General features: G+C 46.9%; 1 protein-coding gene and 1 long non-coding RNA gene across 2 annotated transcripts; one reads left to right on the forward strand and one right to left on the reverse strand.

Annotated features, from left to right (window-relative positions):
• Nucleotides 1–1,140: 1,140 nt before the first annotated feature.
• On the forward strand, nucleotides 1,141–26,621 carry LOC135826288 (uncharacterized). The gene is made up of 29 exons (XM_065338917.1): nucleotides 1,141–1,487; nucleotides 3,558–3,664; nucleotides 4,330–4,416; nucleotides 4,655–4,684; nucleotides 5,398–5,459; nucleotides 7,493–7,606; nucleotides 8,178–8,295; nucleotides 8,557–8,624; nucleotides 9,069–9,118; nucleotides 9,727–9,794; nucleotides 14,092–14,237; nucleotides 14,502–14,762; nucleotides 15,117–15,160; nucleotides 15,470–15,870; nucleotides 16,586–16,765; nucleotides 17,582–17,595; nucleotides 18,224–18,268; nucleotides 18,509–18,547; nucleotides 20,163–20,241; nucleotides 20,565–20,665; nucleotides 21,130–21,218; nucleotides 21,929–21,993; nucleotides 22,362–22,444; nucleotides 23,319–23,424; nucleotides 23,686–23,763; nucleotides 24,380–24,446; nucleotides 24,935–25,021; nucleotides 25,611–25,684; nucleotides 26,137–26,621. The coding sequence occupies exons 1-29, from the start codon at nucleotides 1,442–1,444 to the stop codon at nucleotides 26,347–26,349; spliced, it is 2,922 nt and encodes a 973-aa protein (XP_065194989.1). The 5' UTR covers nucleotides 1,141–1,441; the 3' UTR covers nucleotides 26,350–26,621.
• Nucleotides 11,082–13,286, reverse strand: LOC135826281 (uncharacterized). The gene is made up of 2 exons (XR_010555238.1): nucleotides 13,088–13,286; nucleotides 11,082–13,003 (listed from the first exon to the last, which is right to left on the reverse strand). It is a non-coding gene; the product is annotated as an uncharacterized LOC135826281 (long non-coding RNA).
• Nucleotides 26,622–26,889: the final 268 nt, after the last annotated feature.

Genomic DNA, 26,889 nt, shown 5'->3' on the forward strand with positions numbered 1-26,889 from the left:
GTGTGTGTGTGTGTGTGTGTGTCCCATATGGTGCAGTGGTATGTGCAGCGATTTCCAATCGATAGGTTGCGGGTTCGATTCCCGACGATTATGGTCACACACGTCTTTCTTCTCTTTCTCAGACTCCTCCTGACTTTTCTTTCATTCTCCTGGGTGGTTACCAACAGCCAGTGCATGCCGGAGTATGTGGTGTGATGTGTGTGTGAAAAAAAATGAAAAAGACCAAAAAGTAGGGATTCACTGGCCAGAAAAAGCCACTTCATAGCTGTGTGGTGTAGACCAGGCTGAATAGTGGCGGTCAATTCTTCAGCCTTGCAAGCTGTTGAATGGTGCAATCCCAGCACAAGCTGCTATGGCTTCTGCTGTAGCATCGCCATCATCGCCTCCGGCGATGGGCGTCCAATGGTCCAATGGTGTGTGTGTGTGGTACATGGTGTGTGTGGTGATGCTAGGGTCGCATAGCCGACCTCATGAATATAATAGCGGTGGGGGGGGGGGGGGGGGGCAGCCTCTCTCCCCCCCCCCACCGCTATTATATTCATGAGGTGGGATTTCTCTGGCCAGGACTGTACTTCCGCAATGAGTATGTGATGTACTAAAGTACTACTATAGGAGCTTTTGAGGTACCCGCTTTGCTATCATCGCTTCAGCGATGGGTAGGTGTGAGTGTAAGTGCGTGTGTGTGTGTGTGTGTGTGTGTGTGTGTGTGTGTGTGTGTGTGTGTGTGTGTGTGTGTGTGTGTGTGTGTGTGTGTGTGTGTGTGTGTGTGTGTGTGTGTGTGTGTGTGTGTGTGTGTGCGTGCGTGTAAAGCTGAGTAACGTTACCGGTACATCGCGTACATATCGAACTCTAATGATTTTGACTATTACTAGTATTAGTATTAGTAACTATTACATTCACAGTACAACTGGCATGCACCGACATGACATGACATAATCTGGAAAAGGTGTCCGATTTCGGATCCGTCACTGCAGTCTGCACTCTGCAGTAGACTCTTTACGACTCCCTACTGATCATGTGACCATGGTGATACGCTCTAGACTCAGTGTGGTATCAGTCGCCAAGGAACTAGCGCTTGTAGTTGAAACGAAAATACGGTCATCATGGTCATGACTTGTGTCGTAGAGCTGTATCATGCTCATATTCATAATGATCTGAGGAAGGAAGACGAGTTTTTTGTGACATTGCCGCAGCGGTGCTCGCTCTCTGGTGTGCATCGTTTCGTAAGCATAACAAAGTAGGCTGAATGGTGAAATAGCCCCTAGACTCCGTACATGTACTATGCCTCCAACAAATAATTGAGAAAAGCAACCAGTGTCTTGACGCTGTGGGCCTGGGCTTAGCCGCTGACCCGGTGAATCAGTCAAGTATTTCTTTCTGTGAAGTTCCGGAAGGTTCAAGTCAAATAGCGCTCGAACAGCCCTTTCGTCATTCCTTGATAATGAGACGAGGAAGGAAAGCTGCCGGTGGACCTCGCCAACCAACCGGTACAGACAGTAGAATTATGTACTGCGACCTGTACGATGTGTTCATTCAGTGATGATAACACTATTCAATTATGAAACTGGCCATGGGTGGAACAGACCTAGAAATGAATAAACCGACTGCTTGTAAACTACACCACTATACTAGTTAGCGGTACACAGCGCTAGCTTAGCATGCAAATAGGGAAGGCCCCTGCACAACAATGACTGTATCATTACAGCCAACGCCACAGTGCCACTACTTGTGACGATGGTCGTCCATTTTCTTCAGATTTTCTCATTTACCGGTATAATGTATCCCTAGCGATTCAGAACTGCTATTGACATTGTCATTAGGCCATCCAGAATTAATTCGTTGTTTCGGGTCACCCGACCGACCGTCTTTTTTCACCCGACCACAAAATGTTTTTTTTTATAGTGGATGCAAATGTACAGACTAGACTATGTACACACGAGACCCTAATAATAGCAGTCCAGATATCGCCCTCAGAAGCAGTCATCAATGGTCATGGCTAGCCAAATGACAGGTGCTTGGTGATGACGTTGTCTTCTATCTCCGATCCGCAATCGGTCCTGAAACAGCATCAGCTCCGCCACCTTGTCGCTATTTACAGAAGTTTTCAAGGTGAGAGCTGCTCGTCAGACTCGTTTGCCAGCGAGGCCAAGATCTGGTCCTGGAGGGGACCTGGATCTGATGGGACCATGACTGCGCTGGATTGTCTACACTACAGTCAGATTTGATCGACTGGCTAGATGGACAAAAGCTATTCGATGTACATGTATGCACATGGACGTAACCAAAATAAAAAATAAAATAAAATAAAAAATAAACCCGACCGACCGACCCTGGTACGGATGAGTGAAGTGACCCGAAACAACGAATTAATTCTAGGTGGCCTTAGTCATTACTGACACTGTGCTATGAAGCAAAGCAGGGGCAGAATGAGGGGGTTAGAGAATGACAAAGGCTAGGCACTGGATCTAGCTCCGAGCACTCCCGCCAGCTTCCACCCAGCCAGGGAGTGTCTTTATGTGCACACCGAGTTAGAGGTAGAGTGTGCATTGCACATGTCGGTGCCACCCAATGTGTACAGTCAACTTTGCGAATAACGACATTCGGCAGGGCATCAGAAAAGTGTCCTTATTCGCGAAGTGTCCTTATACCCGAAGTCCCATTTGAATGTATGTGAACCCATATTTTGTATAGTATGATATGCATATCAAAATGAAGCTCTTTTCATGCTCTATGCCAATGTATACTTTATTTTCATATTACAATTGAAAGGAACTATACAGTCAATATGGAAGGGAAATAGATTGAAAAATTAGCCTTTGGAGTCATGTACATGTATATGTACATGTATGATGTGTATTTTACCTTTCGTGGCATCCCTATTTTTTCACGTCTACATGACTTCATCTTGCCCGTAAAAGAGACCGTTACCCCGCAAAAAAATACAGTCATGTATGATGATTACTGTACATGTACAACTACATGTACATGTACATGTAGCTGTGCTGATCACTCCAACTGCATGTATTCAGAAGCAAAATAAAAAAATAAAATAAATAAAAGCACCCCCCCCCCCCCCCCCCCTTGCCTGCATCTTCTTGCATGTGTGCCTTTATCCATCTCCATGGGTTCTGGTACTTCTGCATGACAGGTACGAGCGTACTTGAAATAGCTGTCAAAAGCCCAGAAAGTCGTTATTCAAGCAGTGAATAAGACCTCGGGGCACTAAAAGCATGTCGTTATTCGCGAATTGTCGTTATTCAGATAGTCGTATCCGAAGTTAAATGCATACAGTTAGATGGGACTTTGCTCTGGTCATGGAAATTCTGTCGTTATTGGCGAATTGTCGTTATGTCCGCAGTCGTTATTGGCGAAGTTGACTGTACCTTCTTATTTTAGGTGTGTTCTGAAAGGAGCATGGATTGTAAGCAATCAGCAATTAAGTCTTGTACCGGCGTACATACTAAACCTACGATAGGCAGGTCACAGTCCTGTGTGCATGGCAGATGTACTGTAGGTGGTGACAGGTATATGTATATTATGCACTGCTTTATCCATAGCTGGGCCAGCATCAGATGGTTCAACAACGCTCTCGGGCATCGGAGAGGAAAAAGCACCGCCTGCTGGAAAGCCGGGGGCGGCATCTACACAGCCTGATGGAGACAGTGTGAGTACATGTATGAAATTCACAATAGTGTACTCTCTGTACTTCCACTGCACACTGTCCTTGGTAAACATTTTGACTTATTGCGAGTGCGGGGTATTCACATGATGCCTGATGGATTATGAGAACGCACTGAAATGAATGGTGCAGGTGGTTGTAGTTTTCAGCACAACTTCATGCATATGCATTCGCACTGACCAGTAACTGTGGGTGCCATAATCATGCAAAGCATTAGAGCACCCCTGATGATGTATGGCTTGAACCGGCAAATCACACGTATTCTCACAAACCATACAGGCCCGCCGGAACCGGTCCGGTTGGTCAGGTTAACACCGGACCAACTTTGTAGCTACCAACGCATGTTTGCTGCTGACTCAGGGACGGCACATGTCCCTGCCGCATCATACACAAAGTATGAAAGACTATGGTACAACCGGACCAATTGAAAACTGCTTCCGGCGGTCCTGACGGAACACGAGTACGTTACGTAACAATGGTTACCATGGCAGCCAACATCATTGACCATGCTTCGTGTGCTGAAGTCACTGTAAGCGCCCATCGGTTCTGTTATCTGCTTTTTGAGCGCCTTTGACAACAATGGTTTATGCGTGCGTGTGTGATGCGTGCATGGATCATGTTGTCAATCTGTTGTTGTCAAATGTCACCAGGAGTCTGCGGCGGAGAAGAGCGTGCTGGATGTGCTAGCTGAGGGAGTGCACAACAGTTGGGCGTTGCTACATACAGCTGTTATTGAGGTGAGTACAGGTACCGGTACTGTGTGCTACTGGCCAGTTGAAGTACTGGGTAGCCAGCACTTTGGCTGTGATGAGGCTAGTGTGTGTGCGTGTGTGTGTGTGGGGGGGGGGGGGGGTCAATTTATGGTGTCCATGAAACTTGATCCCTTTTCAGTACCTGTATTGATGGTATTTGTAATGGTGGACTATATTCCATGATCTCCAAGCTGTTTTCTGTATTTGCCTCTTCCTCTCCCAGTTCCTCGCTTGCAAGGATGAAATCCTGAAGGTAAGCAATACACAACCAAAATTGGACGTGAATTATATCATCATGAATGCATGTGGATTTTTCAGTAGAATGCTGGATATCACTGAAAATGTCGATTCCTTTGTTATTAGGTACTTTATCTGGTTTCGGAATACAACCTGGTCGTTTTCACAACCATGCATTAGCTATGCCGGGTGGTAGAAGAAAAACGGAGAGAACGTCCGGCATCGATCGTACATACGTGCTCTGTCATTTATAGTGTCATCTACGTGTTCATGTATCACGCTTTTTTTAGTTTGACACTGGCACATTACGTGTTTCTACAATATAGGCCGAGGGTTAATCCAATATGTACTCCATGTATGCATGTGCATGGGCATTAGCACTTTTGAGTGGTGGCACTCACAACACTGACATCCTTATGATAATGTGTTTATTCTGTACGTGTAGTAGGGTGGCAGCACAGTGGCAGCACAGTGTCTTGAGCAAGTTGCTTTATTCACATAAACATTATACCAGTATCTTAAAGTGTTATGTTGTTGTTGTTGTGTGTATGCATGCATGTGTGTGTGTGTGTGTGTGTGTGTGTGTGTGTGTGTGTGTGTGTGTGTGTGAGTGTGTGTGTGTGTGTGTGTGTGTGTGTGTGTGTGTGTGTGTGTGTGTGCATACGCACACGCACGTACATGTGTGCATGCGTTTATGCGTCTGTGTTAACGTGTATACATGTACATCAGCACGCGCTTCCTCCGGCACTTCTCCTCAGGATTGTGGTGTCAACTAGCAAAATTTTCCGCCTGTAAGTGCTTTGGCAAAAGTACATGTACATGCATGTGCAATTGTGCATGCATGCGGGTGCATGGGGATCATCGTTTGGTGATAACCGGTGTTTTGTTACGTTTTGTTATGGTCTAGTAGCAGGCCTGGGAAGCAGGGCTGAGAAGCAGGGCTGTGAAACTATGTGCTGTGAAGGGGGGCTTTGGAGCAGGGCTGTGAAGCTGAGGGCTGTGAAGCTGAGGGCTGTGAAGCAGAGCTACGCAGGGCTGGGCTGCGAAGCAAGGCTGCAAAGCAGGGCTGTGTAGCGGGGCTGTGAAGCACGGCTGTGAAGCATGGTTGTGAAGCAGGGCTGTGAAGCAGGGCTGTGAAGCAGGGCTGTGAAGCAGGGCCGTGAAGCAGGGCCGTGAAGCAGTCACAGTGCTGTGAAGCAGTGCTGTGCTGTGAAGCAGTACTTTGAAGCAGGGCTATGGTGCAAGGCAGTGGTGAAGGGCAGCGTGAGTCGGAAGCAGGGCTGTGAAGCAGGGCTGTGAAGCTGAGGGCTGTGAAGCTGAGGGCTGTGAAGCACAGCTACGCAGGGCTGGGCTGCGAAGCAAGGCTGCGAAGCAGGGCTGTGTAGCGGGGCTGTGAAGCACGGCTGTGAAGCATGGTTGTGAAGCATGGTTGTGAAGCAGGGCTGTGAAGCAGGGCTGTGAAGCAGGGCTGTGAAGCAGGGCCGTGAAGCAGGGCCGTGAAGCAGTCACAGTGCTGTGAAGCAGTGCTGTGCTGTGAAGCAGTACTTTGAAGCAGGGCTATGGTGCAAGGCAGTGGTGAAGGGCAGCGTGAGTCGGAAGCAGGGCTGTGAAGCAGGGCTGTGAAGCTGAGGGCTGTGAAGCTGAGGGCTGTGAAGCTGAGGGCTGTGAAGCACAGCTACGCAGGGCTGGGCTGCGAAGCAAGGCTGCGAAGCAGGGCTGTGTAGCGGGGCTGTGAAGCACGGCTGTGAAGCATGGCTGTGAAGCAGGGCTGTGAAGCAGGGCTGTGAAGCAGGGCCGTGAAGCAGGGCCGTGAAGCAGTCACAGTGCTGTGAAGCAGTGCTGTGCTGTGAAGCAGTACTTTGAAGCAGGGCTATGGTGCAAGGCAGTGGTGAAGGGCAGCGTGAGTCTGAAGCAGGGCTGTGAAGCAGGGCTGTGAAGCAGGGCTGTGAAGCAGGGCTGTGAAGCAGGGCTGTGAAGCAGGGCTGTGAAGCAGGGTTGTGAAGCAGGGATGTGAAGCCCGGCTGTGAAGCCCGGCGGTGAAGCAGAACTGTAAAGTAGGGCTGTGATACATGTCCTGCTTTCAATACACATTTTGAGGCTTTCCTCTTGCCCAGTAGCAGCACAACTAAGTTGTGCCAGCAGCAATGATGCCGTGACTGTGACGTGTATGATGGAACTGAGCATAGTGCTTGCTGGTGTGACTTTAGCAGATTTGGTGACAAGTACTCTTCTGCACGTCTGAAGTAATCACTCCAGCACCTATAATGAAAGAGTGCCGGAGAAAAATCACTTCCTTCAACTGTTCATCCCTTCCTAATCACAGCTCTTTTTTGTGTTGCTTCCTTTACTATTTGGAACGGATGTAATCCTATTGGAGCATCCATCCAGTCTGGTCATTTTCTATGGCACCATGGGTTATCCCTTCTGAGTAGGCCCTAGCCGTAACGTTATTCTCCTTGTTGAATAACGGTTGTGTTATTTAAAGGTGCCAAGCATTCGTAGTAATACCAAGTCTTGTCGGTTTAGCGGGCAGGATGGAGAACAATACGGGCAGGATGGAGAACAATACGGGCAGGATGGAGAACAATACGGGCAGGATGGAGAACAATACGGGCAGGATGGAGAACAATACGGGCAGGATGGAGAACAATACGGGCAGGATGGAGGACATCGTGTCAAGGTGTTTCCTGCTCTACGAACTGTTATTTGTTGGCAGCATTAAAATAGTTGTCACGGTGAAGGTCTTGTGGACATGCGGGTCTATCTCAGGTTGCAATGCAAGCGCATTCTGTGTTTCCTGGTATTATCTGCTACTTGTTTTCAGGTTTAGTGATGCCAATACGCCAATGCTGGAGTTGCTGCGTTTGGTCAAGCTCTATTCGGCTGATTGGGAGAAGCAGAGTGCAGCACTGAAGAAGCTACATGCAGACAATGAAAGGTCAGCACATGTATCAGGCGCATGTTCCGTATGGGTTCCTGGGTGCCCGGAACCCCTCCTTTTTTGCTCAAAATGCAGGATTTTGCTTCATTTTTTGAAAATTTTCCCAGGGGAGGCCCCCAACCCCCCCCCCCCCCATTGAAGGGCACCGGCGCACACGCCCGTGTATTATCGGACTGCTGCACTCAGCACAAGTATTACATATCACCCCCAATCTCTGCATCTATGCAGGGGCTTCACACACCGCACGACCAGTACGACCATGGTCGTACCACTTTTTATCCAGGATACATCGATGGTCTGCACAATTCATCCAAGAGAGCGCTAAAAACGTGCTTTGTTGGCCGGAAAATCCGATTTTTTGGCCTGCGGGACGCCCCAGACCCCAGACCCCCGGTCGTGCCCGCGCTGCCCTGTGACGCCCCTGCTAAGTTTGATCAGTCTCTGCGCAGGGTCACGTTTGCTCTCAAGCCGTTGAAACAAACTGTCTGCTACTTTGACAGGATTGGAGCGTTTTGTTTTGTTTCGTTTTTAAACATTTTCAAATGTTTGTGTCTTCCACGGCTTCTAGCAAACAGCGTCAGTTGAACATTGCACTGCGACGCATTGAAATGACCGCGATGGAACAGCAGAGAATGGCAAAGGAGCGGCGTGTCATGAACTGGGAGCGACTATTTGCCAAGTTACACGTATGTTTTAGTGCGTGTGCACGAATACATGTTCACTGCGTGTCTCACTGTGATGTGTTTCAACACTGTCTTGCAGACATGTACATGATTGTACAGGTAGATGATTATGGTTACACACCTTTTGTAGGAGTCCTATTAATTCCATTTGAATTCAGCAAAGTCTAGTTATCTCCACCACACCGTGAACTAACTAGCACATGGCCTACTATTGTTCTCTCTCTCTCCCCCCCCCCCCCCCCCCCACACACACACACACTGCAGAATCGACAGAGTCATGGTCGACGATGGAAGTTTCTCATGCAGTCCTTCAAGGACAAACTGCGGGATGGGTAAGTGACCAGATTACACTGCTGTTTTATTTTGTACACAGACTAACTAGTCACCTGGCGGATTGCTTCCACTAAATTTTACGGATAGTCCTAGCTAGTAGTAGGCATGAATAACGGGAATTTTTTTAAAGTAGGGAAAAGGCAGGGGTGGGCCTGGCATCATGTTATCAATATCTACATGGCTAGGTTGAAGCATGTTGTGAGCTCATGCAGGCAGGGAAATACCAAGTCAAGATTAAAATGGCAGGAACGTGCAAGCTCCCGTATCGAGCCACCTATATCCTTGCCTAAAGTAGGCATGTATATTGCTACTAAAATAAACCGCACTTGAATCACACATATCACCATTATTGGTGACCTTGCCATTTAAAAACCCAATAAAACAGCTATTAGAACCTGATGATTGTTATACTTCTGGTCTATGTTTTGTGTATTATCTTCCAGAAAGCTGAACCCAGAGTCGTATGCACCATCAAAGTCAGACAGCGAGAACGGTTGGTTTTGCTAGCAGCATTGCATAGCAGCGGGTGTTTCCACCTGCCAGATCTTTAAAAAAAAAAACTTAAAATGAGATGCTGCACATCTACCACATGTCCATACATGGCAGCCGCATGTTGGTTCCAACTCCTAGTCAATCGCTTCATCAATGGGTCACATGATGTCAGCCTATGATGTTGGTGCCACTCTCCATATGCCACGTACATCAGCCGGAGGGGGTACTAAAACGATTCTTTTGTTACTCCCTGGTGACCGTGACTGTACACAAAACTACAAATGCAGTCCCGTGACAACGCTGTGAGAACACTCCATATCGCCTGCCTTACTACTATGCTAGTGGCGGCGTACTACACTTTGGCATCGCACGGAGAAAAAACCCCGGTCTCAGGTCTCACAGTGAATATCAATTGGGTTAGTCACTTGTTTGTGCGGTCTCGCTGCTGGTTGACTTCACCATCACTTTCAGTTCGGCTCTCGGTATATCTCATCACCGGCTGTTGGTGTCTGCATTGTTGATGTCTGCATTGTTGATGTCTGCATTGTTGATGTCTGCGTTGTTGGTTTTCTGCATTGTTGGTTTTCTGAATTGCTATTTTCACTGTAGAGGAAGGTGAAGATTATACATCGTGTAGTGTGGCCAATGCTGGTGTCAGACCAACCAGTCACTTGAGGGTATGTCACTATGTAGCCTATGCATAGTTACCGCTAACAGGCCCTGGGTAATGTCACCTCCTCCTCCTCCTCCTCCATCCTCCCCTCTTCCTCCTCCTCCTCCCCTCCTCCTCCTCCTCCTCCCTCTCCATTACCAGCAATTATATGACATCCCACAGAGTCCGAAATTCCGTAAAATATTTGCGCATTTACTGCGGAGATTGATCTTGGAAGGAAGAAAATTGCTCTGAACTATGGCCATAATCGAAATGTAAGGCATCAAACCAGTGAACCACGCCAACAAGACGAACAGTTACACAACGGAAAAAACGAAAGTGAAAAACATTGAACAACCGATGCGATCTCAACTCCTAAGAATCATGATTTTCTTCTCCACTGAAAAGTATCTGTTACCTTGGTGATCTTGAGGAAATAGCAAGAATTGACCTTCTTCATGGTCATTTCTGAAGCTTCCTCCAAATATTGTCAGCCAACAAACCACAGCATTGTCACCTGGCTAGTCTGATCTCTGTCCTGAAGAAGGACCAGTTCCAAAAGATTGCAGGTCCAGTGCGCTTTCTAGCTTCAAAGATCTAGGAAATCGCCTCATTCTGCACATTTCAAGCAGCTTCTCAATTGTTTCTGGCTTGACATTGAACAGCAAGAAGATGAAAAGCACTTCTTTCTCAGTTTTTTCGAGTAAACTACCTCTCCAACCGCGTGGCTTTCTCTGAAGGCCATTTTGTAGGGGCTTTCCCATGGCCATGTGCTGGATGCATGCCATGTCGATGTACTGACATGACATGATGCATGCTGTCATATGTACAAGGACGTAGACTACTGCTCATGCTCAGTGAACAGTCAGTACTCTGTCTGGTGTAGAGTGACTGAGTCAGGGAGTCGAACTTTATGACTGCCTGTTGACAAATAGCAACTTGTTTGGTGTAAATTTCTAGGTGGTATGGTTTGAGGACAGCGTTTAGAGTGGCTGACAGCTTTGCCAGCTAGATACTTGGTTTCATTCTGTAGCTCACTGGTTTGAGAATACAGTGTTTTTTGCGGCTTCTTCAACGGATATTGTGCACCATCATCAACGTGGTTACCTGTTTGTGATGCAGCTTTAACTAAAAGTACAACAACAAAAGCAACAGCCACAGCCCATGACAACCAGAACAACAACAACGACTACAACAACAACAACAACAACAATAACACCAATTCTCGTTCCTCATATACTGGCACACACAGAGACATAGACAGCAATAGAGACAACACACAAATTAAAGGGTAGTTGGCCGCAGCCAGATGTGACACTTGCGCAGCTAGTGGGGAAGCACTAGCCATCGGTATTCGTTATGAAAAGATAGAATCATGCGGACTACGTATATTGAATGCCTTGAAAAACGCGTCAACATGTTGACGATTTGACCAGCATCAGCCAAGGACTGATGGTCAAAACAAATAACAAAATACACTGTTATAATAAACGCACGATCCTTGAAGGGTGGTGGCGTTCCTACGGATGCGGAAAACTCGGCCTTAAGCCGAGTTTGACGCGAACAGTGAAATATACAAGTAATAATAAACAGAACTACAAGGACACATTATGTCACCATAATGTCGGCTGCGCAACCAGTCACTCATCTGACATAAGAATTTTTGAAGCAGCTAGTTGTCTGAAAACTGGTCATACTTCCAGTTTGTGTCCATACTTTCAAACTCTGGTTGCTGCAGGTGAAAAGAGATTCTCGCAAACCTATTAAAATGCACGGTTGCAGGCAGCGGCGTACAAGAATAAAAAGAAACGGAAAGAAATAACAAGGGTGCTTCAACGTTGACTGGGTTCGATCACTGAACACTAGACAAGAATGTTTGCAAACCAAAGGTAGAAGAACTGGTCAGCCTCAAATGCTACCTCAAGGACACACAGCGTAGCCAAAAAGTAAAGAAAAAATGGAAAATGGTGAGCTGAAGGCGACTGTCGCCGACATCACTGAGCAGTGCAAATGGTATGGGCAGACAAAAACAAATTGGAGAAGACCTACACAGCACTGAAGGAGATGTCAAGCATGAATGCCAAACCTACAAGTGAACCTGAAGGAGAGGAGGATGTGGGTGATGCCATCTTGGCTACCCTGGCCAAAGATTTCTCTGAGCTACGGCAGCACATACCTGCACAGGAAAACCAGCAGAAGAATAACGGAGAGCCTCATCATATCGTTGGGAAACGGCAACAGCAGCGCAACATGAAGAAATAGAAAATGTGTGCTGAAACTGCATTCTGGTTTACAAGAATGTTTGGGTCTCACTGCTAAATTACCTCGTACACATGGCCTGTGTATTTGCTTTAGCCTTTTCTCTGCTCTTTCCGGTTGCACGGATGTTTAGCTTGTACAAGTGCTTTCACTTACTCCCACCCACTCTCACTGGGCCTCTCTTTCCGGGTATATATGGATATCATTGCTTTTTCTTCTATCTTTCACACTAGTAATGTACTGCGTCCGGACTTCGCTAAAGCTTAGATACATATTGATACCTAAATCTATAACTTGCACTGCTTCCAGGAATACAATGCTGATGATGCTATGCTTTATCTCCATTACTATTTAGCCATCTGTGCCATTGTGCAGATTTGTATTCAGACAAATTAGTTTCATGCTACAATGCTTTCGTTGTGCTCTGCGGTAAGCTCATGATTAATCAATGCCCTTTTCTGTGGAAGAGACAAACTGCCGGGCAGCACGATCCCCTCCTGTCATAGATCCAGAGGAGTCCTGCAGGAACGTACATAGACTACGGCGAATCGTAGGCTTGATGGTAACCAGGTGGTGAGCCCGTGGGCTTTGTCCATGTACGTTCATGCAAGCATCCCAACCTGGAGGAAAGAACTTCACAGGGAAATTCTTCGGTCCCAACCCCCTTTGTCCAGTTTCTGATTCGAAAGTCAGAAATAGACTATTTCACTTCTATTTTTTCACTGCACAGCAGTGCAAGCTCATCAGCAGCCTCAAACATTCGTCATCTGAGAAAGGGCCCAACATTACCCGAACCATCAAAAGATCTACAGCAAACAAAAGGGAGATTTTCAAATTCATGCAAGAATACATTCAATAAATTCACCCAGAATGAAATGAAATCACCTGATAGATCGTCACTGATATCTTCTTGATACTCCCAAGTTCGTAAAGGATAAAGTCTCTCCATTTCACAAGGTACTGCACGCTGCCACCCTAAAGCAACAAAATTCACAGTACAACGAACAGCTCAATTGTGTCGACCTCGCGACCTAATTTATTACAATAAAATAAACGTACCTTCTTTCCCATTGTCGATCCGGTGAGAAGCAGCGAACACTTCAGGCCCCTAAGACTGCTTGAATTTTCTCCGCAGCGGACTGCTGCTGAAAACATCAGCTTGGCGTAAAAACCAGGCTCATTCTGTCTATGAGATACCTAGCGTAATTGAGAGCCTTCTCGCCGCCAGCCACAACAATAACAACAACAAAAATCACCTCCACCGAAAAAGACATGCAGAGAACTTGTGTACAGCGTGAGTTCAAAAAAATCCTTTTTCATTGAGATCACAAAAAAAACTTCACACTCGATCGCGCGAGCACCAGCAGTGACGTTTGGGTGGAAATATTTTATTTGAAAAACTTTTGTCAGGCGCGATGTCGCTGATTGCTGGTGATGCCTCCCCTAGGCCCCTCCTCCTCCACTCCTCCTCCCTCCTCCTCCCCCTCCTCCCCCTCCTCCCCTCCTCCACTCCTCCTCCTCCCCTCCTCTCCCTCCTCCCCTCTTCCTCTTCCTTCACCTCCTCCTCATCCCCTCCTCCCTTCCTCCTCCTCCCCTCCTCCACCCCTCCTCTTCCTCCCCTCCTCCATCCTCCTCCTCCACCCCTCCTCCTCCTCCTCCTCCTCCTCCCCTCATCCTCCTCCTCCTCCTCCTCCTCCTCCTCCTCCTCCTCCTCCAAGACAAATTTACTTTATTGATGGATAAGGAAGACCTGTGTGTATGATCTTTGTACTTGAATATCACAATATCCTACTCACAATATCCTACTCACAATATCCTACTCACAATATCCTACTCACAATATCCTACTCAATCATATCAACTCAGGCCATGCAACTTGGTTGTCAGAATCCCATACATGTACATTGCCTGTTGTTGGTTGACAGCATGTAACAACATGTCTGAACAAACAAGGTTTATCTAGTACCATGTACATTGCTGTGTGGCATTGCAACAAATCATGTGACCTGACACTGGCACAGAACCCGGTCTGAGCATAGGTTTGTTCCCATTTGTTCCTGCAGCTGTTTTCTCGGGAAGGAAGTCTGGATGTTAGCGCTATCAGTCTGGATCCTACCAACGGCGGGGAAGAGGACAGTAAAGCGGGTGATTCACGCAATGCACACGAGCAAGTGGCATCAGAGTCTCCTAGCGGCGATGATACAGCGGAGTAAGACACTATGGATATGTGTACTGTATTTGGGTTTGGGTTTCGTAACTAGCGTGCTGCATATTACAAGTACTGTACTGATACTTTCCTGAACGTTGTACTACGTTGGTCTGCGCTTGCATCTGTATGGCATATAGTCACATAGAAAGTTGTGGCAATTGTCGAAAAATGATATTTCTTCATATGTGATATGCAGTCATGTACTTTGGGACTGGGATGATCACTCTGTATGCACATACTTTAAAATGATATTTTGCTTACCAGGGACATGGAAGAGGCACCGCACCAGCTATCGGTCAGACAGCTTGAAGATAATGGCACCATTGCTGAAGAAGACTCTCGGACACGTCTTAACAGTGACAATAGTTCGGCCACTGTGGATCGAACAGAGGACAGTCAGCAGCAGCAGCAGCAGCAGCAAGGCCATGATCGTGGAGACGTCCGTGCTGACTCACTAGTTCCAGTGAAAGCTCCAGTTGAAACCAGTGACACAGGCGTATGCACACATGAACCAGAATATAGGAGGTGAGTGCCAATGGTTATCATCGGTCTGCATTGTCCAGTGCACAATCACTGAGCACAAGCTATAAGATTAAAATGGCCATGTATCTTGCTTGCACTTGTGTGTACGGCCCATGCCCGAGCCTGTAGCCAGCAGTCCTTGTGTTGTGGCGAAAGGGCCTGTTCATTGTTACTACAGGGGTTCTGCAGCACTAGTATGAGCTCATGAAGAATGTAAAAGAATAAATTCTATTGGAGGAAAAAAATTCTGCGGTTGCATGGCTGCATATACAGGGTGGCTGCATCTGGGTGGACTCAAGACATTCGCTAATGGATGTTATTGTTTTTTTGTTTTGTTTTGTTTTCGGCTGTGTACAGATGCCTTGGCCTACGTGTGTATGCACCAAGGGAGCTCAAGGGATGTGAGTTGTGATTTTTATATGTACACCGAAAAAAGGTCTCTTTCTTTTTTTTAAAGCATCATCCTTCTATTAGGATACAAGACTGCTGTTTCTACTTTATCTTATTGAATTATGCAGTGTGTATGCATGCAGAGTTTGCAGAGTTTTCAATAAAGTAAGTTCCATGACCGCAGTAATGTTTGGTAGAAATTCCGAAAGAATTCAGCTTTGGCGAAGGATTTCTGTAAGTGGTGTTGTGGTGTTGTGGTGTTGTGGTGTTGTGGTGGTGTGGTGCTGTGGTGTTGTTGTTACTGTTGTTACTGTGGGCAGTTTCATCCGCTGCAGTGACAGTGAGTCTTGGTGACCAAGTGTTCAACACCGATGTGTTTGATCTGTCACCGGTGTCGCTGTCCGGCGGCGCTCCCAAGTACCACTACGGCGAGTTTGAGTTCCAACTGCCACCGACCTCCAAGTATGATGAGAGTGCAGCTGTTGCCATGGCGGCAGATCCCAGTAGCAGTGAACAGTCTGGCCAAGTGACCCACAGCCACGGCAGTATCATCAGTAGTAGCAACAGCTCGGCTCTCCTAGATTCTGGGAGTGCGGACACCGGCAGCGGCGAAGAAGAGCATGACACGACACTAAACATTGTTCTGCACTCGAAGAGTCCTCAAGGGCCCATTGTTGCTATGACAACAGTGCCGTTGAAGACTTTGCTCGTCGGACAATTGGTAAGCATTGTGACCTGACCACCTGGGTGTGCTATTGTGTTGTGTGTAAGTTTTTTTTGATGGCATCGGTCATGTTACAAAAATTCACGGTTAGCGTGAGACTCGGCTGGAGGCCGAGTTTTCCGCATCCGTATGAACACCACCACCCTCGGTGGATCTTAAGCCATGGTAATATTCAGCAACACCCTTTCAGATGGCAACTTATTTTAACGATTTGCTCTGTGGCTGTTTGAGCTCCAGTTCTGCCGGTAGCACAGGGATTCAGTCGCAAGTAGCTAGGGTGTTATCATGTTTGTGCTCCTTCACAGTAACTGCTGTGTGGTATAATAGTGCAGCAACAATGCACAGTAAGTGGTGTGTGGTATATAGTGCAGCAACAATGCAATGGAAGGACACAGATACGAAAGAAAGCACGGTGGACCCTGGCTAAGCCAGACCGCGGCCAAAGAAATCTGACCCGTGAGTCTAAAGTAGCGCCGTGCTTCCTTTTCAACTACGTCATGCATGTTCAAACGATCTGAGGGTCACTGGGGATTACATCATGCCTCGTCCAACGATCTGAGGGTCACTGGGGCCACATGAGCCTTGGTGCTGCTTTCGGCGCTTGCCGTGGGTCGGATTCGGCCTTTGTCCACGACTGTACTACGTAACAGCTTTGCATAGCTTCAGGAATAAGTGTATGATCTGTTCTGTTTTCCGGTGATGCCCGCCGCAGTGCTTCACTGTGTGCCCTACAGATGACCATGAGATCTACACAAGTATGGAGGAAGGTTTGAGGATCACTCAGCTGACAGGCAGTGATGTCTTCCAGATTGACACGCAGGGTCCAACTGACTTTGAGTTGAGACCCATGGCTGGAGGCATGCCGTCTAAACTGCCTCTTCTGCCATTCCATGTAAGGGGTAGAGAAATGTTAGTTTTGACATGCCTGGAGCATCGCCACCCTCCGCTGAGTCAATGGGGAGGTTTAGTAGCTTGTTGGCGGTTGATTTAGCCTTACAGAAAATGGGTTTAAGAGAATGTTTTAAAAGAGAATGTCGTTTTGCAACCGGTCAGGTTGTGAGTCTTGCCTGTGTCTCGTGAAATGTTTTGCTATGGCGAATCAAGCATGCTTTACTTGTTTGCATGAAACTATGCTGTGCTAGACCGAGGTCTGTGCTGCTTGTCTCCGGAGTGCTATGCAGGTGTGGGTGGGTGCGCGCGCCGCATGCGTGCAAAGCATTGATCCCACACTGTCTACTGTGACATCTGCAAAATGTATCGGTGGTGAAGAACCATGATGAAATGTATCGGTGGTGAAGAACCATGATGAGTCACTGACTAAGCCTTTCAAACCTCCAAGAGGAGATTGAATGAAAGGGCCGCCGGAGTAGAATTTGTTTTGCATGCCTGCAGATCCGAGTTAAAAGGAACCTATATAGCTCCAAATGTCAAATTAACCTATAGCATGAAGTGAATAAGTAAATTCGCTAGGCTGGAGCATGCAAAGCTCAAGTCTGTGGACAACTGGTAGTCTGGTCTTCTAAAGTTCACTCGTTCATTCAAATTGAATCTATTGATAGGTTGGCCTGGGCATATTTTGAGTTAAGGAGCGGAAAAATAAAATATTGAATTCATTTGTGTGGATGGCTGCACTGTTGTTTTGTGTGTACTGAACATACCGGTATTCGCCTGTGACTTCATTTGCTGCGTGTTGCCATGGCTCCTCCAGATCAAGATGGAAGTGTACGTATTGTCAAATTCCCAGGCGTATATGTACAATGTACATATAATTACAAACCAGAGCTATAATAATTATGCACATGCTTGAGTCATTGGGGGGGGGGGGGGGCGCTTATGCGCTGGAGCCGGGACTGATATGGAGTGTAAAATGCAGTGCCTACCATGCACAGCGATGCTTACAGTAACTGATAAAATTAATTGGATTCACTGTTACCAAGTACATGATTGTACATGTACAGTCACAGAGATACATGTATGACGGTGTATAGTACCTGATCAAGGGACTCCCAACCTTGTGGTCCCCTTGTACATAGCTCCCGCCCCTGTGTACCCCCGTCCGACCCCTTATCCATGCATCATTTGAATGGAAGGGATGCCCCCTTGGCCCTGGTTCTAGTCGGGTCATCACGTACGCTGTGGTCTCCTCAAAACAGTCTGCTCACCGTATGTGTAGTATACTCTGTATAAAAGGATAGTGACATAGTGACATGATGTAATTAGTTGTAGAAACTGCATGTACACTGCTACTGAGACTGCACAAAGCCAGGAATGGCAGAAACACCGTTAGTTCACCATAATCAGCATGCATTGCTGCTTTCACCCGCTTGCTCTCCTCAATTGTCTTTCTCAGACCAATCACATTCCAGAAGGCAACTGAAACAGTGCCACTTGAAGAGTAAGTGAAAAGGACTCCATGCTTTTGTTAGAAACAGGAATTGTATGCGCCGTCTACACATCCGTGGACAGGTTGGTGTAATTCACATCTGTGGACAGGTTGGTGTAATACATTACAATCATGAACGTTATTTGTATAATTCTGTGTCTGTGGCTGCACTCGTATCCCACATAGTGTATGCTATGCCAATGAAAGCAAGTTTCCTGCTGTTCTTTCTATGTTATCATTTTCTTTGTACAGGCTTGTGGCAGGAGTTGCTGGCGAGCTTGGCTTTGTCAGGTGAGGCATGATGAGATATTCCGGGATCAGGGCAATACAATGTAGATGCAGACACATGGTCATGTACAGGTCACAGTATTGTCTATTGTCGGTGTAGGCCGGAGGTGAAGGCCTGTAGTATTGTCGGTGTAGGCCGGAGGTGAAGGCCTGCAGTATTGTCAGTGTAGGGAGATGAAGGCCTGCAGTAGTCTATATTTTGGCACTGCTTTAGAAGCCGCAGACTTGCCTTAGCCCTTAAAGGGGAAGTTAAGGCAAAAATCAAAATTTCACCACTTGTAGTCTTCGGGGTGCTGAGTCGAATGGTCTTGGTCCGAGAAAGCTGAGACGCTCCCTTCCTACTTGAATCCCAATCGAACTCGCGCACTTCCACCGAAACTGGGTGACTGCGCCCTACGAGATGGGGATTTGTATGCAAAATGTCACTAAAAGCGCCATTTCGTTCTTATAAAAGCACGGATGACCGCGATTGGCCCATATGTTGTAGTCTTTTGGACGCTGAGTCGACTGGTTTTGGTCCGAAAAGGCTGCGATGCAGCGTTCCTCCTTTATTCCTAATCGAACGTGGTTGAAGAAGCGGTCACGTGCTCCTGGGTGCCAAAATCACCTGGTCACCACGCCAGCAGGCGACAACTTTCACACCAAGGTTCAACTCGAGTGACAGGACTGCACCCAAAAAAGGTCAAAACAGGCTGTAAGTTGTACCCTGCAGGCACGGTGACCAGCTGACTGGTGTACGCAGGAGCACGTGACCGCTTGTTCAACCATGTTCGATTGGGAATTAGGGGCGAACGCTGCATCGCAGCCTTTTCGGACCGAAACCAGTCGACTCAGCGTCCAAAAGACTACAACATATGGGCCAATCGCGGTCATCCGTGCTTTTATAAGAACGAAATGGCGCTTTTAGTGACATTTTGCATACAAATCCCCATCTCGTAGGGCGCAGTCACCCAGTTTTGGTGGAAGTGCGCGAGTTCGATTGGGATTCAAGTAGGAAGGGAGCGTCTCAGCTTTCTCGGACCAAGACCATTCGACTCAGCACCCCGAAGACTACAAGTGGTGAAATTTTGATTTTTGCCTTAACTTCCCCTTTAAGGGCAATTGCGTTCTTCTTAAGGCTACTGTAAAGTCAGTGTGGCTCCTACACGAACCATAAAACGGTTTGTCATTTTTGATGTCGGGATCAGATGGCATTCTTACTATTCGGCACCTTAGCAAGGCGAAGCAGTGCCTTAGAACTGATAGAAGTCACCCTCACGGACAACCACATCGAGTATAGCAGCAACTCGCGACTAACAACACAATCATCAGACACAGTCACCATATAACTTCATTCTTGCCTCATAAATAACGCATTAGCGACAAATTGCAAACAACGACAGTGTTCTCATGTGCAATCAAGGCTAGTCATTATTCACAAGGTTGACTCTAACAGCTTGCAACCTGACAGCTTCTTGGACTTGATGTTTCAGGAGGCGACTGAATGCCTCGAGGCTTGTCACTTCTATGTTAGATTGTGGCAAGCTAAGCTAGTACGAATTTATGCCCATTTCTCGAGCTATCGTAAGCTTTCGAACTGGAGTGATTGTATGATCATGTGTTGGGGTGTGCTGTGCAGCATGGAGGAAGCAGCTGCTCTTGTCAAAGAGCGGGAAGAAGAACACACGAGAGCGCAGCAAGAATACGGAGTAGCTCAGGTCAGTGGGGAAGTATCATCAGTCAAGATTTGAACCACAGCTGGCCGCGGAGAAGTTCTATGGCCGGACCTGTTCTCTTCGCACTGCTGCGTGATCCATTGACGGAAGAATAATGATTATTGCTGGGTGGTATAATATCATGTATTTAATACTTATCTGCATTCAGCCTACGTATACACCCACGGAACATAGTGCCGAGCCAGTACAGAAGCAGCAGTGTGATTGCATCGGCTTGACAACTTGCTTGAATACAACCTGTACTTCTGCCATGTGCTGGTAACACTGATGCTTATCATTGTTTCCGTGTATAATTGTGTATGCAGGATGCAGAGGTATCTGACATCCAAGACGAATACAAGCAGAACATAGCCACTATGACCCTGCATCACGCTGAAGAACTGGTTGTCATGCAAACAGACTATGAGTAAGCTCACTGGTGGCCAGGGAGTAGTACAATACCGGTATTGTACTACTCCCTGCTGGTGGCAACTCCATGTGCTGCTGATGTGTTACTAAGAAAACCAGGCAATACTCGTAGGATGCATAATACACACATGCGTGTGTTGTAAAGGACTTGCTCGGTGCCCGTGATTCTCAATCTGTTAGCTACTGCTTGCTATACCGTAAGGCGCTGCATGAATGTACGTCAGTGTCCGCAGCCCTAGGCCGCTCTACCTAGTTCCTTTGCTGTGTTCTGTATTGCTAGCTCTACGGGCACAGCTCTGCTGCATGGCTTCATTCTGATTCAGCTAGTTCACAACACTGACTACATGTTTGTATAGAACCGGCATACCGTGACGCCATAATGACACTGATGTATGTGCTTATCACCTTGACTGATCCACCGGCACCGGTACATGTATGTCTGGCTATGGTGGTTCAATGCAGGTCTAAGATGCTGGCCTTGACAGAATCTCTAGACGAACTGAAACGGCAAATGGTCACGCCACCGAAGAGTCACAATGAACAGGCTGAACGTAAGGCTGCATTCACACACGCTACGAAACCACGTGCATGCGTCATGCTCTTTGAAGTGCCCATAGAAACATGCGCAAAAAGTGAAAAATCACATGCACGTTGAAAGCAATCCTGGAGCCGCTTTGAAATCAACTTTGAAAGCAGCGGATTTCTGCGTTATATTTCAGTCGAAACAAGCACCCGCATGATGATCTGGGTAAGCGTACGGTACGTGCAGGTAGTTTGGCGCAAAAATTTAAATTTTCCCGTGCCTCACCATGGATATTTGGTCACGCAGGCCACTGTATATGTGCATGAGATGCAACTGCATTTCCTGTGTGAACGCATACTTGTTGCAAGTGGCTTGTACGAAGAGCCTTTGTACCGTGTGTGAATGCAGCCTAAGTTTCACTACAATTGCCACCCTGATTAAGTGGGCTGTTACTGTTAACAGGCACTGCTAGTTATGTACATAAAATAGAAAGGTTCCAGGCTGTCCAAAAGAGTGCTCAATGCCCAAAGGGCATCCTCTACTTCTTGCTAGCCGACTATTATGCTGGTACAGTGCTTTAGTAAAGTGGGCTCCGTCACGACGTTCATTGACTTCCTGGTGTAACTGTTAGGTGCGGTGCGAGCGTACAGGCACAATGAGTACAGGGGTAGGCTCCGAACCGGCTATCTCTTTCTTTGACCCGGCTATCTCTATCTCTTTCTTTGTTGCCTTTTGCAGAGGCCACTCAAACCTCAGGCATGTCAACGCCAAGTGGAAGAGAATCTCATTCGGCGACAAAAAGGGTATGTCACACAGCTGATAGTGATGTCTACAGTCACAACTGATACCGGACCGGTAGATTCTTCTTCTTTTTTACATCAACGAAGTATACAGATAGAAATCATAGAACCGTAGTTTGCAGCACGCATGTTAGCCCCCCCCCCCCCCCCCCGTGCATATCATTGAATTATTATTATTATAAGCACTATCGCGATGTAAGCGGAGATGCCTACTTCACTTGTGCCATCCAGGATGATGATAAAGAGAAGGACAAACAGAAAGCTCAGAATCTTGAGGAACAATGCTGTAGAGCACAATAGCTGTGATCGATATCATTGAATACAAGGAAATAATGGTTAGTTCATTCTTCCCGCTTCTCTTGTTTTATCAGGTGTCGGTACATTCAATGGATTTGCCTGAGTCCACTCTTCGTCATCTCATACCCGGGTCACCTCTGCATCCCGTGCCACTGGCGTGAGTCATAGCATCACATGTTCCTTTATCCAACAATGCCTCCTAGATACAATCATAGACTCATTTGGAAAGTCGGATACGAGTACCGTAGTAGCGGATATAAGCGCATTTTCACTTATAAGAGCATGCTCTTATGGGCGAAGCACTACCAAAATTATCACGTTGACACGAGCACGGATCATTGAAAAGTCTGCAAACAGCACACAGGAACCATGAAGCTGACACTACAAGACCTAGTCAAACACAAAGACTCTGGCAAACAAACTCTGATCGCGCATGCGCGTTTAGGTGAAAAGCATTTCATTTTTGGAAATTTGATTCGTAGCAAAAATTCACTTATAAGTGCATGATGATTGTGCTTATATGTGCGTTATTAGTACTTATTACGGTACATACTAGACTCGTGCAAGAATACCCTTCATTTCTGTGCATGTATCAGACCCTGGTGCTAGTGGATCGCATCGAAACTATGGCAATACGGTTATTAGAATCCACGGTTGACCTCTGCTTGCAATGCTAGACCATTTGTACGACGTATTCCCTGTCTTCTGAGGTAGAAACTAGCACGCAAGGTCATCATGACATGCAGTAGTCTATTTGTGAGCATTCGGCCTTTACGGTGATGACCCATTCGTATTCTGTTAGTTGACAGGGTTCCATATATATTAAAGCTATAACCATTGGCATTATTTCAGTATGTGCCTTTCAGATAGAACAGCATACATAACCTCTTCTCACATCCACTGCAAGACCATGCACTTTGGAGGGTACCCCGTATTACGCTGGGAGATGTTTGAACTCGAGCGCTGAGTAGATGTTGCAGTGCAGAGAATGTTTCAGCCTCACTGCTGTTCTGCTGTACCTGCAATGACAGGAAAGCTTCTCGTACACCGCCACCAGCCGGCAAGACGATGCGAAAGCGGTCTTCCAGGGTCTCTCACCCCATGCCTGCAGACTGGATGGAAAATATCCCCAAAGATGTAAGTGTTCTCTAACTGGACAAGGGGGGGGGGGGGGGTGCAACAATAACTCACCTGCTGCGCTCCTGTTGTGTTCCATCAAAGCATTTGGCTTCAGAGCTAGCCGTCATTTTTTACCTGGAGGTGAACAGCCAGCAATTCATGTTGAAAGTATGACAGGAATTCTTACATCATAATGAGGAATTTTTAAAAGCTAATAGCAGTATGATTGGCAACCAAGGTGTTCACACACTGTTCTAATTTTCTATGGTTGTGGTGCAGTTTCTCGAGCGCCTGGAGCATTTCACGCAGGCCAGTATGGAGCGCCATCAAATACTCGTCCAGACGGTCAGACATCAGGTTGGTAGTTTTTAGGTTGTCCTTGTCACTATCCTTCTCGTCGTGTTCTGCCGTCGTCTTTTTCTCTTCGCCCACTCCTTCCCTCCTCCGTTGCTCATTGTCGGTTGGGTCATACAAGTGCTTTGTAGTACTCCGGGCCGGGTACATGTACTTGGTATATACAGTCAACTTCGCAAATAACGACTGCGGATATAACGACAATTCGCGAATAAGGACAGAATTTCCGTGCCCAGAGCAAAGTCCCATCTAACTGTAATACATATAATGAGACTTTGGGTATAAGGACACTTCGCGAATAAGGACAGTTTTCTGATGCCCCGCCAAGCGTTGTATGCAAAGTTGACTGTACTTCAAAATAGACGTTTCTAGACATTGCTCCACCGCTGCTGCACAGTTGCAATACGCTATCATAAATCATCTTGATTGGCCCGTGTGTCAGATGGAGTGCACCACCACCACATGCAGTACACCTGGACTATGGCTTGAATAATAGTGAGTGCAGGTCTTAAAAGTTAAAACTGATGGGTATAAGATTGATGGATGCACAATGCCAATGGTACTCGATGTGCTGCTGCGTCTCAAGGTCATCCAATCTCTGCTTACACCATGTATGCAGGTTCAGTCGATTTTCTCGCAACAGATGGCTGCAAACCATCGTCTGCGCACTCATGTTGCAAACGAAGGTAAGCGAACATCACTCTTAGCTGGTATAAGTAGGATTCGGGTCAAAGACCCCCCCCCCCCCCACATACACACACAGCATATAGAGGCACTGCCCCTATGCTAGAAGTTTCGGATATATTTCGCCACGCGCGAACTGTGAGAAGCTCGTAGTAGTACTAGTCACGTGTACTGTGGCGGCTTGTAGTACTAGTCATGATGGTGTTGCTTGCCCTTCCCTCTGGCACTGCAGTTGATGACCTTTCTGTTCTACACTGGGCCAGCACGTAGCTGTGCCCCAGGTACAACATGATTGTATGCCAAAGACACACCTTGACCTGTGTCCCCTTGTGCAGTACCCGGGCATGGCTGTGTTTTTGTCTGTGTGAACGACAGCAGCGGTGGTGGTGGTGGCGGCGGCGTTGGTAGTGGTGGCGGCGTTGGTGGTGGTTGTGGGGTGGCGATAAACAGTTCTTCTATGTACTGTGTGTACTGTGTGTTGAAACTGCAGAGCTATGCTTACCGGCACTCTACCTGCCAACGCAGAGACCCAAGGTCATCTTCACACCCAAAGCACATTCCTACTTCCACCCAGCAGGTATGTGGGCTCTACGTATACATCATGCCAGTCTCAGATCATCCATTCGACTTTACAGCAGTTCCATGATGATCGGGTGATTATTTACACTGCGACTACACAATCAGATAGTAGTGTGCAGGGTAGTGAGGCAGTGTGCCGCACACATGCTCTATGACGACGGGTGCTGAATTATTGACAGTGACAGCCTGAGATAATAGTGCTGCACAAATCGAAACACGTCGACTGGTAAATGCAAAAATTCCGCTAAGAAATGTCAATGTGTAGGCCTGATGTATGTTATGCTCGTGACAGTAATGAGACACCTCTGGATCTGACAAACAAAACATTCACGGTCTACGTGATACTCGGATAGACTGAGTTTTCCGCATCTGTAGGAACACCACCACTCTCAAGGATCAAGCGGTGGGAAGTGAGGAGATCAGACCCGCTGCCAAGTGGTCGAAGACCGAAAATCCCCTGCACTGCATCCATGCTTCCCTCGTGCCAGGCCACGGGTTCGTAATTACCTGTGCCTCTGACTAAGCATGGGTGTAACGGGGTTTGCATATGACATTGTGCTGTTGTATTGTGTGCTCTCAACGCACAGGTTCCACGTCTGTTCGAGTTTCTCAGCCGCCATCGATCCTCAGTCTACCTCCCATTCCTCGGAAACAGCCTCCCGTATCCAAACCTGTGATGTGTGTGTGTGCATGTGTACGTGTGCACGGGTGTGTGCGAGCGAGAGCCTGCGGTGGGTGTTCACACGTACTATGTGTACTATGTGTACATGAGCAGAATAAGTTACATAACTGTGATGTGGGTGGCAACTTACAAATGGCTACAGACAATTTGTATGCATCGTAGGGAGTTCTAGAATGGATGCAATTGTGTGAAACATTGATGCCGGTGACTGATAAATCCACTTTGATCTGCAACAGTTGATACCCTTGTCGGTGTCGATATCATGACCTTTGTGTGACGGTCTATTGATTAGCTGTTTTGTTCAGAAACTTCAGCTAGGGAGTAGCCATTTAAAACCAGAAATGGCTAATTTACTTCAAAAAGAAGAAGTATGTATGTAGATTTCCTTGACAAGGAACGCCCAACTAATGCAACATACCCAACCATTGCAGGCAATCAGCACAGTAAATCTGTTTGAACTCAGTCAGAAGTATGGAGGCGCAGACAGTCCCTACCTAGGCAAGGGAAAGGCCAAGAAAACAACGTTCCCGACTCACGGCAGCAATCCACCGCCATCGCTGACTCACCTGCGTAGCTTTGTCGACGGTACACGCACACCGAAATCAGCCGATTGGGAAAGTGATATCGACGACCAACAAGCTTAGTCCCGGCGAAGTCAAGCGGCATCGACATCGGGGAAAAAAAACTTGAGATTCTAATTTGGTCGGAATTGATCCGACACCAGGTATATGGCATATTATTCCAAACACATCTAAAGCCAGGGAGTCGTAAAATACCGGTATTTTACGACTCCCTGTCTAAAACCATAACAAGTGCATTTTTCGAAACTCTTCATGCACATGTGAACGATTTTAAATTCTTTCTTTTTTTGTGTGTCATTGTACTTATCATACCGGTATCTGTGCCACTTCTACCACTAACCCATGTGTATATGGGAGGTATGAGGTATGCGTGCATGCCATGACTACAAATGCACGGCTACACCACATGAAGGGAAAGAAGTAACATAACAACAAATTGCCACCCATGAGAAGCAGTATTACAAAATGCTTACCCCTAGGGGGACCAGATAGCAACCTTTACCTATATGCAAAATTAGTACAAAAGCAGTATAAAAATTGCCACGGTAAAGATAATTGGTATGATGATAAATACAATTTCACAACATACTTTTGAGAGAGGAC

This window comes from Sycon ciliatum, chromosome 1 (assembly GCF_964019385.1).
Source record: "Sycon ciliatum chromosome 1, ocSycCili1.1, whole genome shotgun sequence".
Taxonomy (NCBI): domain Eukaryota; kingdom Metazoa; phylum Porifera; class Calcarea; order Leucosolenida; family Sycettidae; genus Sycon; species Sycon ciliatum.